The sequence below is a fragment of the Spermophilus citellus genome (assembly GCF_964194105.1).
Source record: "Spermophilus citellus genome assembly, chromosome: 3".
Taxonomy (NCBI): domain Eukaryota; kingdom Metazoa; phylum Chordata; class Mammalia; order Rodentia; family Sciuridae; genus Spermophilus; species Spermophilus citellus.
Window position 1 is genome coordinate 220,030,033 of NC_138184.1, and position 18,886 is coordinate 220,048,918.

General features: G+C 40.2%; 1 protein-coding gene across 1 annotated transcript; it reads left to right on the forward strand.

The window, feature by feature from the left end:
• Positions 1-13,992: 13,992 nt before the first annotated feature.
• On the forward strand, positions 13,993-18,475 carry LOC308645315 (prolactin-inducible protein homolog; the record flags this gene model as incomplete). Its single annotated transcript, XM_081287362.1, has 4 exons — positions 13,993-14,087; positions 14,702-14,813; positions 17,998-18,112; positions 18,354-18,475. The coding sequence occupies 4 exons, from the start codon at positions 13,993-13,995 to the stop codon at positions 18,473-18,475; spliced, it is 444 nt and encodes a 147-aa protein (XP_081143488.1).
• Positions 18,476-18,886: the final 411 nt, after the last annotated feature.

The following is an 18,886-nucleotide window of genomic DNA, read 5'->3' on the forward strand; positions in this document are numbered from 1 at the left end:
GATACCATCGCACTCCAGTAAGATTGGCAGCCATTAGGAAGGCAAACAACAACAAGTGCTGGCAAGGATGTGGGGAAAAGGGCACACTTGCTCATTGTTGGTGGGACTGCAGCCAATTTGGAAAGCAGTATGGAGATTTCTTGGAAAGCTGGGAATGGAACCACCGTTTGACCCAGCTATTCCCCTTCTCGGTCTATTCCCTAAAGACCTAAAAAGAGCATGCTACAGGGACACTGCTACATTGATGTTCATAGCAGCACAATTCACAATAGCAAGACTGTGGAACCAACCTAGATGCCCTTCAGTAGATGAATGGATAAAAAAAATGTGGCATCTATACACAATGGAGTATTACTCTGCATTAAAAAATGACAAAATCCTAGAATTTGGAGGGAAATGGATGGCATTAGAGCAGATTATGCTAAGTGAAGCTAGCCAATCCCTAAAAAACAAATGCCAAATGTCTTCTTTGATATAAGGAGAGTAACTAAGAACAGAGTAGGGACAAAGAGCATGAGAAGAAGATTAACATTAAACAGGGATGAGAGGTGGGAGGGAAAGCGAGAGGGAAGGGAAACTGCATGGAAATGGAAGGAGACCCTCATGGTTTTACAAAATTACATACAAGAGGAAGTGAGGGGAAAGGGAAAAATAATACAAGGGGGAGAAATGAATTACAGTAGAGGGGGTAGAGAGAGAAGAGGGGAGGGGAGGGGAGCGGAGGGGGGATAGTAGAGGATAGGAAAGCCAGCAGAATACAACAGACACTAGTATGGCAATATGTAAATCAATGGAAGTGTAACTGATGTGATTCTGCAATCTGTATACGGGGTAAAAATGGGAGTTCATAACCCACTTGAATCAAAATGTGAAATATGATATGTCAAGAACTATGTAATGTTTTGAACAACCAACAATAAAAAAAATAAATAAATAAAAAATAAAAAATAAATAAGATGATGCTGGATTGAAACAGGCTGTGTATTCAAATGTTTATAGACCCCTGCTGTGTGCCTCGGGCGCCCGCTACTTTGGAGTTCTCGCAGGATTCCTGGGGAGCTCACTGGGAGTTCGCGGGCTGGTTGGTGAAGTTCCGGTGGAGGGAGTTCCAGTTGGTGTGTGGTGTTCCTGGAAGGGCTGCGTGGGTGGCGTTCAGGGGAGTTGGGAAATAAAGTTTGTTCCTGCTTGAGTGGCTCGTGATTTGTGCTCAGCCAGACTGCGGCACATAGTAGCACAAGTATTTACCTTATGTAGTTTCTCAGCTAGAGCCTCTAATGCCTTTTTAGTGGCCTTATCTGTGGGAGGCCTACTAGCACATGACTGTATCTGTCTCCCCTGCTGACTGTTGAGGCATTGTTGGTCACTCTGTGATCTGGTTGCCTAGGTAATGGAGACAATTGCCCTGATCTTTTAGGGTGTGAGCAACTGTGTCTTCCTGCATGGGTGTGCCTTCCTACATCCCCATGGGTGAAGCTACACTCACCTGTTCCTTTGTAACATTACCCCTTGCCCTGTTTGGGATAGAATGTCCCATGGAAACGCCTTTTGTGTGTCCCCTTCTCTTACTCTGCCCTAGGGTGTGGTCTTCCTAGATGTAATCAACCTGCTGACAGCAGACATCATGAAGCTAGACTTAGCCCCCTAAAACCTGACCCCTTGCCTCATTTGAATGGCTTCTCCTCAATAAAAGGGGTCAGCATGTGCTCTCTCTCTTTCTGCAGACCCTTAAGGTCAGAGGAGCTGTCACTGCACCCCCAAAGAAAAAGGTATTTCTGTCTTTTGTGTGGTTAATTTGTGCAGCCCAATTAGCCCAGTTCCCCTGGAGTGATCCCTGAGTATTTTAGTCACGAGCAACCCGGCACTTATCAATTTCATACATTGCCTTGTAGAAGTCTCTAAGAATATTAGTTTGAATAGTAATATTAATATTACTATTCATACTAACATTATGATTAATATGAATAGTAATATTAATGAAGATAAGGAAGAGAGTGAGTTAGATAGGGCAGTAATGGTTTTCACTTGTTTTTCTTGTAAGTTAGATAATTTTATCAGCAACCATGTGTAATTTTCCTATCTTGTGGGCATTACTTAACTCACCTTCAGCAGGTCCTGCTATGGCGATCCATTCTATTTGGAGTAGTTTTCTGGGCCCTATAAATTAAAGGTGAGATAGTTATGGCAGGTAAATAGTCGTGTCAGGTGTGAGTATGGTGCAAAACAGGGGAAGCATAGGCACAAAGGTCAAGATGGATGTTGAGCCTGCGTATGTCAGTTGAACCCGAACTGAAAGTGGAGTGCACACATCAGGGACATAAAGTGGAGCTTGAAATATAAGAGGAGGGTGTTTCAGCCTTCAGCAAAAAGCAAAGGCAGGTTTATAATGAGCCATAGTGAAGCAATGGGTGGTATTATAACCACCACACAAAAGGATGCATGGCCCAGGGGAATCCTGTGCCACATAGCATCTAGACAAAGAAATATGGAAAATGTACATAACTTTAGATTTTTGTTCAAACAAATTTAAATTCATGGTGGTGGTGGCATTTAGTACTGGATTGTGCTACCATATCAGAAAGGTGCCATTCATTGTTGAATAAAAGTAGCATCTGGGATGTATGTGGCAAAAGTGAAAGTTGATGAGGATATAGATTTTGGAAACCTGGTCGGGGTGGTCCAAAATGTTAATGAACAGTTGTCTGCTTCCTTGATGTGGGAGTATACAGTGCCATTAAGAAAGCTGGTGGGGCAATGAGAGAAAAAGACAGAAGAAACATAGCCTGAAGGAGGGAAATAGTCCAAGGAGGAGATATTATAGTGGGCAAGGGAATAGCAGGCAGGATAATAACTGGAAGACTTATAAATGGGTACTTCAGAAACATCTAAGGGGATGAATGTATCAAAAGAGGAGTTATGGGAATAAAACATGTTGACAAACACTTGATAAATATTTAAGGTAAAGTAGCAATGTGGGGTAAACATACCTTAGTAGAACTTAGATGTATTTATGAGAGGGTCAAATAATAGTAAGGTGTGGAGGTAAGAATTAATCCACTTTTTAGGTAAAATTGTGTAGGAAAGGTTGAAAAGGGCAGTTTCAAAAGGACTAGGAATCCAATACATGGGCATAGAACCTGGATTATGTATATTAGGGAATATATGTGCTCCCATTAAAGAAGATCCCAGATGCATTGAAATAAAGCATGGTGTTGTTAACTTGGGTGTTCTGAATGTTGATTTTTACCTTAGTTGTGGTACCTTGGTAAGTCCTGATGAGGTATGGATTTAAAGCATCAGAAGAGAAATTGGCAGCAGTGTTCAGAAAAGGAAAAAGTCCAGGAGGTAATGAGAATTGGTTTACATGAGCTTTGAGTTGGAAAACAAACAAAAGATGGGGTAATGTTGAATGTGGTAGAACAGTTAAGATGAAGATCATGTCTGGAATATCTGGTATAGAGAGTACTAATGCACAAAAGTGTGAAAGGTGGGCACAAGGTGGTTTGGTGGAGGCTTAAATGGTACCATGTTGATGGGTAATGGAAATACATCTGTTAGGGCCAACAGAAAATGAAAATATTGAGTACCAAGTGTTGTGTACCAATATTGTACATTCATGGGCTGTTGGGAAATACTATAAATCTGTGCATCTCATAAAGCATTATGATGGTATTTCTAATTAAGAGGAAAATGGTAGGTTTGGATTTGGGAAGCTATCTCGCTGAATGATTTGCATTCTCCTTCCTGTGATTAGAGAGGCTCTGTCGGTCACTTTCCACTTTCGTAGCGACCTGAACATTGCCCCGATCCTGCAGGTAGAGGATATATCTTCAGGCATAAGCGTGCCATCCTGCAGCCCTTTGGGTCAAATTACACTCACCTGTCCTTGTAACCCTGCCCCTCCTGACCTTTTTTGGATGGAACTTTCTAAGAATGAGGGTTCCCCCAATAAAAGCTCACTTTCAAACGTGCTCACCAGCCTCTTGTGACTTTCCTCACTTCCCATTTGGGGAGCTTGAGGCTGAGAGCCAAGGAGCTATCCTGAAGCTTGATTTAAAGGTAAAGTGTGTGTGTCTGTGTTTTATTTGGTGTCCCAGGAAATTCACATGAGCGACCTTAAGTTCAGCTGCCAGCGCAGGTGGGGAGCAGCATTTGGAAAGTTGACGACAATAACACCAAGGTTCAGGGGAATTCAAGCCGAATAGTCCAGACAGAGACATCTGGAAAGTATGGGGTATTCAAGTTGTCATCCTTTTCTTCTATAGGTTCTGTGGTTCTCCTATTATGTCATTCAAGGCAATTATTTCTGTATAATTGTCATAATAGAACCTTTTCACAAGTAAGGCAGGGAAAATAAAAAATTGAATTCCATAAGGAGAAAAATTTTACTTTGGTAGCCAGGTTACAATAGAATGATGGGCTGCTAATTGTTATTTCTGTGTATGTATATAGGGTGGTATCACTGGTGTAGTTGAAGGAAGCCAATTCATAGGAAGATGAAGATAATGTGCAAAAGAAGTGTGGGTGATATACTGAGGCTCCTGTTTTTGTCTCCACACCTCAAGAGAAGAACAATGATGGGGATTGGGGACAACCCAGTTAGTAAGTTCTGGTGTATTGTCTAAGAAGTTTTGATGCCATGAGCTATATCTTTTGGTGGCTGCATAATATGGAGTGCAGTATATTGAATCTATGTGTCTATAGAATGCATACTTAGCCAAAAAGATTTCAGATTGTATTGGATATGATAATGACCATGTGTGCTTTTTCAAAAATGGAGCACCTTGGGTAAATTCACATATCTCCATGGTATTCAAGTAACATGCATGAAATTCCAGGTATGTGGGGCCTGTGAGTCTAAAGAGATGTCCTCTTCATTAGTAGGTGTAGAGTCAGTCAAACTGGCATTGTGTGGCCAGATCACATGACAGAAAAGGAAAAGAATATACAGGGTCAGTATCCATTGGAATGGTGACCTCATGTTGAGAAGCCAAATGTTGCAAGATGTATTTGCATTAAAGATACTATGGAGACAAATGTGGAGGGTGATTGATCATGGGAGACTTTTTGGAGCAGTTTCTGTAGAAGGTCAGAGATTATGTGTGGTATGTCTGAGGTGTTGGGTTGGAGCAAAATCAGAAATGAGGAAGTATGATATGAGCGAACATTGTTGTGTTGGTCTCACAATATCACAACACCCACATCTGAATTATTGTCAAAGCTAACACCAATATCTGAATTAGCTTTGACAATAACCTCTGGTGTGATATCCTGAGGTTTTATCCAGGGGCTAATATGTAAAAAGTGATAAATAATATAAAAGAAAAAAACAATAAACATGATCAAAATGGGAAAAATCAATGTGTGTGAAAGAGGCAATGAATTCGTAGGTGAATAGCGGGAGTTGTGGAAGGGACCAAGGCCAGGAAAATGGTCAAGTCATATCCAGGGATAAGGGAAATAATCAATGCCAGTTTGACAATAAGTGTGTATGGGACCAAACATTAGGTGTAGAAGCCAGGAGGAGAAGGAAGAGAGTTGAGGAGAGGTCAGGTCAGTAAAGGCTCTTTAAAACCAGAAGTCTCCAATAAGATCCTATATCTGAGTAGGAGAGAGTTGGTGAAGGTCTATTGAAGGCAGTTTGACCAATTCATTCCTGAGCAATGTCAAGAAATAATGAAAGGAAGCCTGAGGAGAGACATTTAAACTCACTGTCAAGTTTCTATGAAGCACAGCATATAATTAACTAAGGTGTGTTACCAGACCTCGGAGTACTCAGTACAGTTTGTGTAGGTGCGATGCTGGCAAAAGGTGAAATGTCCAATTAAAATGAGGGCAGAAAATAAAACGCAAAGGAAACTGATCAAGTCATGAGTTTCCACATTGCTCACCAAGGCCAAAACAGAGGGTCACAGTTGATCTTCATGCGGAAAAAGAGATGTTGTTTGGTCAACTGGAGATGATCTTTGGGACCAATCATCCAAAAGCAATTTCCATCCACAGATGTGACAATATCCTGTAAAGAAAGGGAATTCTCTTGAATTTTTAACGAATGCTCTGGGTGAGATCGGAGCATTACTTATAGGTTGTATAATAGGTAGTGTAACAAGTGGGTAAAAGGAAAAGCTGTCTGAAAAGGAGAATTTCTATTTAAATGAGGTCTATTATTTAATTTGAAGACTGTGATTGGAATGGCCTTAGCTAGAGATAATTCAGTAAAGGCCATAAGTTTAGTTTTAAGTACTCTGTTCCATTGTTTGATAAAATCACTGGCAGTAGGATTATAGGCAAGGTAGTAATTCCATTGTATGCTTAGAGTATTGTATAACTTCTTAATCTGGGCCCCTGCAAAATGTGTTCCCTGATCACTTTCAATGATGTTTGGTAATCCATAATGACTAATCCATTGCCATAATGTTGGCAACAATTGCCTTTATGGTGATGGGGGCCTCCTGATTGGGTGATGAGCAAGGGTTTGCAGGTCTCAATCTAGAGAAGACATCTCTAATTGTACATGCGCATTTGTTCCGAAAGTGTTGTAAAGGTCCTATAAAGTCAAATTGAAGCATGAAATTAAAAATGTTGGGTTTGTATCTATCTGATGGTGAGGTATGTCTAAATTTTAAGTGAGCCTTAGAACAATTGGTACAGTGTTGAACAACAGATTTACAGTGTTGCCATGAAGGTTTTTTGGAAGCCCACGTATATGTCCAATCCATACATGTATGTCTTCATTAGATTTGGTGGCATGGTTTTGAGTGGGATTTTGGCCCATTCATTAGATTGTGTAAGTGAGGTTATGTTATGTGATTTAAAATTGCCATCAAGTTCTCAGATAATTATTGAAGTTTGTTTGGATGTCCATTGATTTGTATTTTGCAATTTTAAGCAATTTTGTAATTTAGAGAGTTTGTCTATCTTCCGGTTATGTACAGATGTTTTATCTGTATGTTTAGTGTATGCATCTACAAGGGAAACATATATTATCATACTGCATTTTGCAAGATAATCCCAAATATCACAAGACCAATTAGGCCTACCATTAACAGTCCAATTAGAGGATTTCCATTTTCCTGACCAAATGGCAATGCCATTTGCTATGCACCAAGAATCTATGAATATGTATATAATTTTGAGTTCCTCAGATTTAGGGTGTGCTAGAGCCAATTTCACCACATGGAGTTCTGCATGTTGGGCTGAGTATTCTGTCCCTTCATCAGTCAGAATTACTCCATCTGAGGGTCGTAGGCTGTGGCATTCCACCGCCGCCTCCCTTTTATTACCATAGTGGAGCCATCAGTGAACCAGGCATTTAGTAGCTTTATTGACCATTGTTCAGACCCCCAGTGCCTGATTGGTCTGCTGGGGTACAACGGGAGTATGTTTTAGGACAGATGCAATTGGCTGGGACGCTATGTGCTCAGTCAATTTGGCTACTGTCTTTCCTGTTGTGGTTGGGTGTTCCTTGTGGAACTCCTGTATATACCATTTCCTTGTTAGCACCTTAGGCTCCATCTGTACACCGGGGAGTGCTTCTCCAGGCACAAGGGCCCACGGTAATATTGGTATAGTTGATGGATTTTTATGGGTTGATTCTGACATTGTGGGGAAACAGTATGCAAAGCTTCATAGAGTGTCCATATGGTTTTCTCAAAAAGGTATTATTTTGAGGATATCCATGGAAATTTCTTGCAAAAGAATGTCATGGAGAATGTCTTTTCATTAATGGTGGTATAAAGTCCCCAGTTACCATAATTTTTTAAAAATATTATATCTACTGTAAATCATCCCTTTTCAGGTACATGTAGGCGTTGGTATTGTTTAATGTATTCTTTTAGTGTTTTAAAGGCAGAAAATTGTGCTTCTCCCCAAACAAAATGTAGGGGGTGTGGTTTGTCCAATAATCAAATAAGCCAATTAGGTGTTGGGCTTGCATCTCTCTGTGGGCTTTGTTAGAGACGTATTTTATCAATCAGAATTGATTGTCCAGTGGAGTTCCAAATCACTCCCCAAAATTTTAATTAAGCTGCAGGTCCTTGAACTTTATTAATGGTCCAACCATTTATTTATTTATTTGTTTGTTTTTTAGTTTTATTGATTTTATTTTTTTTAAATACATAACAGCGGAATGCATTACAATTCTTATTACACATATAGAGTGCAATTTTTCATATCTTTGTATACAGAGTATGTTCACACCAATTCATACCTTTATACATGTATTTTGTTTATTTTGTTGCATTACAATTCTTATTTTATATATATATATATATATATATATATACCACAATTTTTCATATCTCTGTTTATATATAAAGTATGTTGACACCCAATTCGATTGTGTTGGGAAGGACATTTCCACCTGAGTAATAAATGAAAATGTCCTTGTCTGTCTCAAGGTTCCTGGCCTGTCTTAGGTATTCTATTATGTCATTTATGTGTGGCATTAGCTAGTGCTGCTGTTAATGTTAGCTTTAGATGACTTGTGCCTCCCTTGATCACTAAATGTTTTATCTCCTGTTTTATAGGAATAGCTAATAGTGTAGTAGCCTCCTCAGAGTATATCATTACAATAATCCCAATCTTATGACAGTTTAATATACTAGTCGTACTGGCCCAGTACAACTGCATACCAAAGGACGACAGATCCATCATTGACAACAGGTCCACCATTGATCCAAGCTTGGGCTACCCAGCTAAATATGGCATATGACTCAAGGGGTTAATCATTGACCACCTTTAAGAGTGCATCACGGACTTGTGGGTTGTCTGTGATACCTACTAGGGCTGACATTTTTTGTCCAGAAACCATCACTCTGTTTGCTTCCCTGTTCTAAAGTTTTAGTAAGTATTTGACATCCCTGGTGTCTTTCTGTGCAAATTCACTTCTATATACCTGTATCTCAGTCCTGGTTAAGTCCCTAATTTCAACAGATTGTTCTGCATTTTCAGAGTTCCCTGGAGTAATTATTTTATTTGTAATGACCATATGCATTCCTTAAGTTCCTGGATTTCCATCATGTTCTGTAGGAATGGGTTAGTTTTACTTCTTTCAATAATTCTTTTGGCTAGCCTTTTTCCCCTTTTTCTATCTTCATCTATGTCTGATTGTTTTACACAATATTTCAGGTATTTCTTTAGAATCTGCTCGAGCAATTATGGGTTGCATTCCATCAGGGTTTGTTAACACTACTTCTACAGTTGTCCCTTTCTGGAAGTTTGGGAACTTTTCCTGTGTGGCCCTATCTATGTCTCACCATTAATTTGGGGGGTTTAATTTCCTTTTGACCAGAATTTCAATTGGTCTAGTTTTTCCTTAATCCACATCATTTCTGTAACTTAACAGCTATATGCAGTATTACCTAAACCACATGCTTTCTACAATACCATAATATAGTGCTATTGGTATATATATGCTTGACAGACATCATTCAATTAATAATTCTACCTGTCTATATAACCGTTTCACTAACCATTCCCGCATCCAGCCTTACCCTGTCAGGAAGTTGCTTTCACCCCTCCCAGAAATTGTCCAGAGCGATGCTATTAGTAATTACTCAGAGGCAGATTGTCTTCAAATGCAAGCATATCTTCGACACACAAACAATTAATGCACAGAGTGTTGGGTGTGCTGAAGCACCCCAACTAGCAATTAAGGCACACTAATTAAGCACTACAAGCATTTCACACAATACTTGGGCAACCATAAGCCCCAAAATACCTCTGATGCCAAGCAACTTTAGCCAAAGAGCAAAGTTGTTATTGTCTAGTGGTTCTCTCCTGCCGATGGTTGGACTTCAGTGAATGATGGAGTCAATCCAGGGACAGAGAGCAAAGCACCCACTCTTACTGATATCCTCAGAGCAACCTCATTGATGAACAGTGTTTTAAATATAGTTCGAAGATGGTGGTGTTTGTTGGTGATTGGTTACACCAGTGAGAGTCAATGTCCATTGGTCATGTCCAGTGAGATGATGTAATTGCAACAGGACATGTTCTTTGTGCATGTCCATGGAGCTGTGCTACTTATCAATTGTAACCAGTTATTGCTAAGCATGCCTTTGGCCACTGCCTCTAATTGCTTTCTATTAATTATAATTAGGCCTGACTAAGCATGCCTATGGCTGCTATTCCTTATGGCCAACAACTTCGTGAGTCCCAGCATGTGCCAGCACGTTTATGGCAGATGCTTCTTACATCATCCCACATCAATCTTTCCATCTTGGTAAAATAAATCCTCTCAAATTAACTCAAGACATACTTAAAGGAAACAATATTTCAAAGACCATCCACCAAATCATCAAAGCCTGAGAGACATGTCAGAGAAATAACCCCCTTAACTCTGCCAAGATGCCCCCAGAATTACAGAAGACAGAATAGTTCCCTGGGGAAGACTGGCAACTTGATTTCACTCACATGCCCAAGAGCAATGGGTTCCAATTGGTTATTGGTTAAGGTAGATACTTTTATGGGATGGACAAAAGTCCTATCCCTCCCAAATTGAACAGGCAGGAGAAGTAGTCAAAGCCTTATTACAGAAATAATTCTCCAATCTGGGCTGTCCCACAGCCTCCAGAGCGACACTGGAGCAACTTTCAAGGTAGCTGTCACAAGGAATGTCCAAAGCCCTAGGCATAAAATAACACCTCCATTGAGCATGGAGACCTCAGTCCTCAGGAAGAGTAAAAAAGACTAATGACATCCTAAAGAGTCATTTAAGAAAACTCACACAGGAGATTTCTTAAACTACCCATGGCCTAAGGTGTGTCCCTTGGCCCTATTCAGGATCAGGAACACCCACAAAATGTTAGGGCTCAGCCCATTTGAGCTCTTATATGGGAGGCCATTTCTAACAATGATATCCTTAAAGATCAGGAAACTGCGGATCTAGTGGCCCATCTAACCAAATTCCAAACTAAAATCTGTAAATATCATATATCTGAGTCAATCACTTCTCTATATGAGCCTGGAGATGTAGTTATGACCGAGACCATACCTTCAAATTCCCCAAATTTAGACTCTATTTGGAAAGGACCTTTCCCTATAATTTTATCTGCCCCCTCTGCAGTAAAAGTTCTGGGTCAGAGGAACTGGATCCTCTACTCTCAGGTTCAAACCTGCCATCCTGAGTCGACTCCCAAAGAGACTTTTCCTTCCCAAGGATCTGAGGAATGACACTTCTGCACACGAGTAGAAGACCTGGAATATCCCTTCTCAGAGACAATGGTGATGTGTAAACTTTTCTTCCTCTCTTTACTATAGACAGATCCACTGAGACTAACTCTTTTCTTTATTGGGCCCACAATATGCCACTAGGTCACAGAAAGATAATTGCTGGATATGTGAAATATTACCCCTCTCCAGCACCTCTGGACTGCCTTGGTGGGTATCCCCTTACAATAAAATGACTGCATAAATTTACAATCCTTAATGTTAGAAAAAAGGAAGAAAGACCCTCTTTATAAACTGCTTTTCATGTCGATATTAATTTATGTCCTATAAGTCAAACTTTACCACAACTAGGTCATGGAAATATTTTCCACCTTAGAGCAGACCAATCTTCAGACTTCTGCCACTGGTAAGTCACATATAGGCCCATGCAATTCTCACCTTCCACCATCACCATCACCAACAATTTGTCACAGTGTTGGTTATTTATCTGATTTGGGAGAGATATTTATGGCTTACATACACCATTGGACATCTAACCAAGAAACCTCAGTCTGTTGGGAACAATGTAACCACACCTATGACAAATGGCCAAACATTACTAGAGAATTAGGATGGACCCCAGAGTCACTATGCCAATAAATTGTGATTTTATAAGCCAATGATTGTTTTGGGACTAATTGACTCTCAGACCTAAAATTATTTGGCCAGCACCCAAAGGGATTCAATGTCTATGTGGAACTAACATATGGCCCTGGCTTCTTCCAGGCTGGATAGGAAGTTGTACTATGGGGAACCCCTGGATGCAAGGGAGATGGACCCCAAGTATAGAACAGCCAGCAAATCTCTCCAATCTCAGATATAGATGGGGATGATCTGCTTTTTGTTGGTATGATCATCTAACTTCACTGTTTCTTATTCCACAAATTGATTTAGAAGATGTAATGTGCCATGTGGAGACCCTAAGCAATTATACTTAAATTGTTCTCCATGACATTGAGGTGTTTCTCTCCTTAACACAGAAGTAACATACATGAGGAAAGCCATCTTACAAAAACACATGGCAGGTTGCAGAATCACATTGGTCAAACAGTCACGTATATATACAGCAATAAATGAGAAATTATACCCCATTTGATTCAAATGTATGATATGTCAAGATCATTGTACTGTCATGTGTAACTAATAAAAATAAAATAAAAATAAATTTTAAAACCTCATGGCTTGAGATGTCCTCACAGCAGCCCAAAGAGGTACTTGAGCCATTATTAGAACTGAATGCTGAGGGGAAGGAGGATAGTAGAGGATAGGAAAGGCAGCAGAATACAACAGACACTAGTATGGCAGTATGTAAAAACGTGGATGTGTAACTGATGTGATTCTGCAATCTGTATACGGGGGAAAAATGGGAGTTCATAACCCACTTGAATCAAATGTATGAAATATGATATGTCAAGAGCTTTGTAATGTTTTGAACAACTAATAAAAAAAAAAAAAAAAGAACTGAATGCTGTGTTCACATACCCGACAACTCTGGCAATGTGACTGACATCCTTAAAGATTTACATACTCAAATATAGGCCATGTCCTCACCAGCCTTATCATGGGGACAAAGTCTTAATTCCTGTTCTCTGATACCTCCTGGTGGAAAACATTGTTCGTTTCTGTTGTCATCATCATACTTGTTGGCATGTTCCATATGCTGTGACATTTATTGTTGCATTAATCTTCTTCTAGTACTGATAACTTCTTGTATCTCTTGTAGACCACCCATCTCTCAAAAGGCCCTCCAGCCTATTGCTTCTGAACCAGACTTTTACCACAGACCTCTCCATTGGCTAGCCCAATTTTAAAAAGGGACCTCCAAACTGCTTGCCCCCATACTACTCACTTCCAGCTCCAGGCAGCCAGGGCAGTCATTGTCCACTTTCCTTACAGTAGTAAGGAGTTCCTAAATTTGGAGGGGGAAATGAAGCCAAATTGAAAATAGGTATTTAGCATAGATAGATAAATTGGGCCAGATTGAAAAACAGACCAAACCAGTTTGGGTCTGAAAGGTTGGAGATTGCAGCCAAGAGAGATTGAAATGTTAATGTCCCCAAGAAGCCCAGTCTATACACTTTCCTAAACAATTGTTAATGAACCCACTCCTGAGCACACAGGGAACTGCTAATTAAATTCACTCTGGGCACCTCTTCCTGCAATGATCACTCCACCCTAGCCCCTCCAGCCCACCTGTTTCCCACCTTTGGGGTTTCCCACCAGCATGTCCCTATCAGATATATAGCCATGAGGGGAAATAAACAAGTTAAGGGGGAAGAACAACAACAACAAAGAAAACTTTAGATGTATCAAAGAGATAGGACTTCCTCATAGCAGGGATTCTGCCTTTCAGATCCTCTTCTTTATCTGGGGAAAATTCTGCTCTCCTATCTTTAAATAAAACTTCTTACTGTCTTATTCTATGCTTGCCTCAGTCTGCTTCTTTGGTGTTGGATTTCAACATTTGAGGAAGCTGGACTTGTCAAGGTAACTGGTAACTGGCAGTATCAGGAGGTAGGACTATACCTTACTGCAGACACTGAAGGGACAGAACCATATCCTTAAGCCAGGCAAGGGCCATTCTGAGAAGCTCTGATACTGAGGAAATAAGGAAGAAACAAAGTACAGCTCAACAAGGAAAGTTCATGAGTTGGGAGCAAGATTGGGTGATTCACTTCAAGGACCTACCTGGCAGCTCCTCCTCTTCCTTGATGTACATATAAGAAGTGTGCTGGACACCAGGATCACCACTCCTCTGGGAAGTCACTTTCTGCCTCCTTCAGCATGAGCTCTCTCCAGCTGCCACTCAGGGCTGGCCCTGCAGCCCTGCTCCTGGTCCTGTGCCTGCAACTGGGACTCAACAAAGCTCTGGAAAACCCGTGAGCCAAGCCCTTCCTTCCACAGAGGAACCTTAGGGAGGGCTTCTTTCCTAATCAGGAAATCTGTACATCCCTTCCTATAGAGTTTTAAAACTTCCTGGGAAGTTCCAAAGAACTAAGTAAATTCTAATTGCTGGACCCTATCCAGAACAAAGAAGGAGGATCTTTCAGGACAGTCATAGAAAGCCAGTGCATGGAGATGTTTGCTGGAGTGATGTGACTCTGTGGCTATGCTGTCTTCTCCTAAGGGTGACTCCCCTCTCCCATCCCACAGCAGATAAGCAGCAGAACCTGTAGGGTGTTATTAGTAAATGACATGTGGTATTGTACTTGAATCTTCATTTCTTTTTTCTGTTTGTAAACTTGTTCTTTTTGTCAATGGAAATAAAATGGAAAATGATCTATTTTAAGTAGAATTCAGTTGCTTCTTAAAATGAAACTAAGTCCATACACAATATCCAAACCCACCCACAGGCAAAAATTCCTGGGGCTCTAATGCTAAGCAGTTCATCCAATCTCACCATCTCCCCCCAGCTCTCTGGTGGTTCCAGTCCCCCTGCCAGTCTCATGAACTAGTCACTGAGTTCTGTGCTTTTTTTTTTCCCTCTTCTCAGACCTAGACGGAAGGTGTTGCGTTTTCATTTGGATATGCCACGGACAGCAAGGCCAAATGAAGAAGTCAGTGTGAAACTTGAACTTCGAACAGAACTGAGAGAATGCATGGTGGTAAGTACAGGCCTGAGGAGGGACCTCCAGACAAATCTTACTTTTATTAGAAACAAAATTGAATTGCTCTCTATCACTTTTGTGTTGCACGATATACTTAACCTCCTGATAAGTTTTGCTATTAGACTCAGAACAATTGTCGGAGCATGGGGCAGATGACCATTCTCATTTTGGAGATAAGGAAACTCTGATCCCAAGAGGTTTAGGAAAGATGAGAAAGGAGGGTAAGGAGGGAGAAAGAAAAAAGAAGTGAGAAAGAGGGAAAGTAAAAGAAAAAACAAAGCCTAAGAGCTGCTGGAGAACCAGTCACAGTTCCTCCAAGGCCCTGAGCATTCCTGGACTGGGATGGAAGCCTGTACAGAGGTTCTTGGTAGGACTGATTGCAACCCCATGCAGTAGGTTGAGGCATGGAACAGAAGGACTTGCAGAGCATGGTGCCTCATCTCCAGTGAGCCCTGAGCCAAGTCTGCCTTTCACTCCCCCTTCCTCTGCTCTTTTGCTTCAAGTCACCAAAAGTTGGCTCTTGTTCTGGCCCCACCCTCCACTCCACAGATTGTGCTCTTTTTCCCAGTTCAGCATTTCTTGGAGAGAAGTCTATTTTGTAGATTAGACTGCAGTAGAACAGAATTCTCGAATCATGATGAGCCTAAAACTCACCTGGCCATCCTGTCAAAGGACAGATTCTGATTCCAAGGTGTAGAGAGAAGCCAAAACTTCTAGATTTCTCAGGAACTCCAGAGCATGCAGAAGCTGTATTCCAAGGACAGTACTTTGAGCAACCAGGAGTTAGAGCACTACATCACTCTGTATTTCCCTACAACATGAGTTTCCTGATTTGAGTGAGATCTAAGGGACCCAAAATTGCTAGCATGAAGATAGCTATTCATGTAAATATATTCTGGAAATATCTTTATTCTTGTAAAAGAGTCTTGATCAGAAAGTGCAGAACATTCTAGCTGTTTAGTCAAATTTTTCTATTTGAAGTCCAAAAATCTGAGCCATTTATTCTAAATTGAGTGAAAGGGAGTCTGAGTGATAGTTTTCAATTTTGTTATTTGTTTAAGCATAACTGAAAATGAGAATGAGGAAAATGTGTAGAAAATATATGCATAAAATTTTTGTGATAATGGTAATTTCTGGTGGTAATAGACAATGAAAGTCTGTTTCTACCCCTAAAGAAGTGATAGGTGTAATAAAGTGTTTAAATCAATAAAATGACATGTAATGTTATGATCAATAAAATTATGTTTTTAAGCATCTTGTTAGTACAATAAGAGAGAGTGACCTTTAAAAACCCACCCAAGTGCAAATAAAAAGAATAAGAAACTCCTTAGAATGAGTAATTGTGCAAACAGGAAATATCTCAGGTCAAAGGAAATTATATTAGTTTTAGTCAACAAATTTTATTTGTAGATTTCAATCAACAAAAGAATATAACTACAAAAACATCTTTATATTATAATTTATACTTTTAGGAAAATATAATTTGTTTATATAAATTTGAAATTTACACCCCCTAATTTTCTATCAATTATAATAATTCTACAACTAAATTTTTGATAAATTGGGATATTAGGCTCACATTTGTCTATTTTCAAATCAAAGTAGAATAGGTTGTTCCTATAATTTTGTATTTGAAGATAAACATCATATAAGGCTTTAAGGATAAAGAACACTTGTGGTTAACCAAAAGACTTAAGCATTTTTGTATTATGGACCATTTTACTGGTCTTATAAAATATATGAAATAGTTATCAGAAAATTGCTTTTAAATGCATAAAGTGTATTGGATTACATAGGATAGTTATCATATTGAATGACAACAATAAAAGTTCTAATACAGTGACATATGTGTTTACATAATACATTAGCTGGATTTCTCCATTTAGAATATTAAGATACATTTCAAATATTTAGAATATTAAGATACATTTCGTTTTATGAAGACATTGTCTGTGATGGTTGTTGTTGCTCAGCTTGAATAAAGAAGTTTAGTTTAGTGAAACTGTGCTGGTCTTTGACACATGTCATTCATTCATGCTATGCTAGAATTCCACTGGATTCTGATACTTCTGCTGCAATTATACAGTGATAAAATTTCCATTCATGGCAATATTTTATTGCAAATGTGATTTTTAAAAAACTAAGCAATACAAGTATAGTCTTCTCTAAACATCAAGATCCCCACCTCAGGGGTTCTGAGCAGCATTCCAATGGGAAGAATGTGAAGGGTTATTCCAGGTGGAGTTGCCAGGTACCTGACCAAGCTTCAGGGATGTGTAGGCTGCGGATGTTTCAGTCATACTGATGCGGCCATTTTAATTGCCACCTTTTGTTCAGGGTGGTGATGAGTACAGGTCATGTTCAAGGTATTTGAATCTATGAACTGATATTTTGTTGCTCCTGGTAAAAAAGTTGCATATGCTGTTGAGGCAACGTATAGCATTGAGGAGTGCTAAAGTTTAGTTAAATCTTGGAGAAGTAAAGATACAATTTTTTTCCATCTGAGTTCACAGACATAGTGTACTCCATCCACAGATCCCTCTGGGTGGATGGGTCTTGGGATACAAATGCTAACTAGACAACTGAAATAGACAGAAGCAATAATTGCAGATACTAAAGCAATCTCAAGCTGAAAGAGGAAAAAAAGAACCATCATGGTTCTACTTGCTTATCTAACAGCCAGGCTTGGGATTCCATGGCTGTTTCTACCTGACCATGGAGGAAGTCAGAGGGAAAGGTCTAACTTCTGTCATCCCAGGTCTCAGGATCAGCAGGGCCCTGTCACGAGATGACAATAAGGTCTGACCTTGACATGTATGCCTGAGCAGCCAGGATGCTGTCTCACTGGGTCACAGATCAAAACTTCATGCAGGTCAATCCCCCAAGCTCCAGCTGTTAATCTAAGCAAGCTGCTCTCTGTTGAATGGCAGCCCTGGGATGAGCTCTCCTTGCCCCTGGAGTCATAACATCTTCCTCTCCCCTCCTGAGTCTCACACCCACACTTCTCAGGCAGGAGATTGAGGACTTGAGGAGAGAAAACTGGAGAACACTGACTGACCCATGAATTGACACCACATGAGTGGGCTCCTGCATGTCTCTAGCCCATCTCCACTTTCTTCTTCTCGTCTTTCCATCCCCGGCCTGTTCCCTAGACTAACACTGAGTCGTCTCTCCCCACCAGGTTAGAGCTCAACTCAGAAGCAATGTCCGAATGAAGGGTCACTTCAACCAAAAATTCACCGGCTGTCTCTGTGAAGATAATCCATTTACCTTCTTCTGGGACTTTTACAGTAAAAGTAAGTACAACCTTTGTCAAAGGAAGGAGTTATCCACCCACCAGTGAGGAAGACCAGAAACAAATGTTCAGCGCAAGCTCTGGGGGAGGAACGCAGGGGTGACTGGAAAGGAAGACCCCAGGAGGAGTCTATGAGGACAAAGCCCAGGCTTTAAAAGGGAAACACTACATGAGAAAAACTAAGAAGGGAAATCAATTGCAAATGATTTAGGGAATATGATCTTTGTCCTCATCTCTTCCAGACACCGCAAAAATTGCAATATTGATTGACGTAATTAATGAGAAAGATATCTGTGATGATATTTCAGTGGTTCCCAACGAAGGAAACCAACAATATATTGTGCGTACCCTGTTCATACATTAATGGAAACTGCTTCTGTGTCCATCAGCACCCATGTGGTTTTCTCCAAGTAAATTGGCTGGAGTTCCAGTTGAGGTCTGTAAAATAAACGGTTCAAGCTTCTCCATGTTTTGTTGTGTCTTTCCTCCAAAATCTATCCTGAAAATCCCAGAATACCCCAAATTTCTAGAACCTTAATCATTCAAAGAAACTTTATTAAGGAAATTTATTGCTCTTACCACCCCATATCCATTAAAATAAAGAAGGAAAAATAAATAAATAGGGAAGAAAAGAGCCATTCTCACAGAGAAGAAAGGTAGTAACCCGCAAACTCAGAACCAATGAGACAAAGAGTCATGATGGGCAGCCAGGTCTCCCTGCTTCTTGGTCTTCCTCACCCCATGGCCTCTAGATCTGCCTTGAGATCCAGGGGAT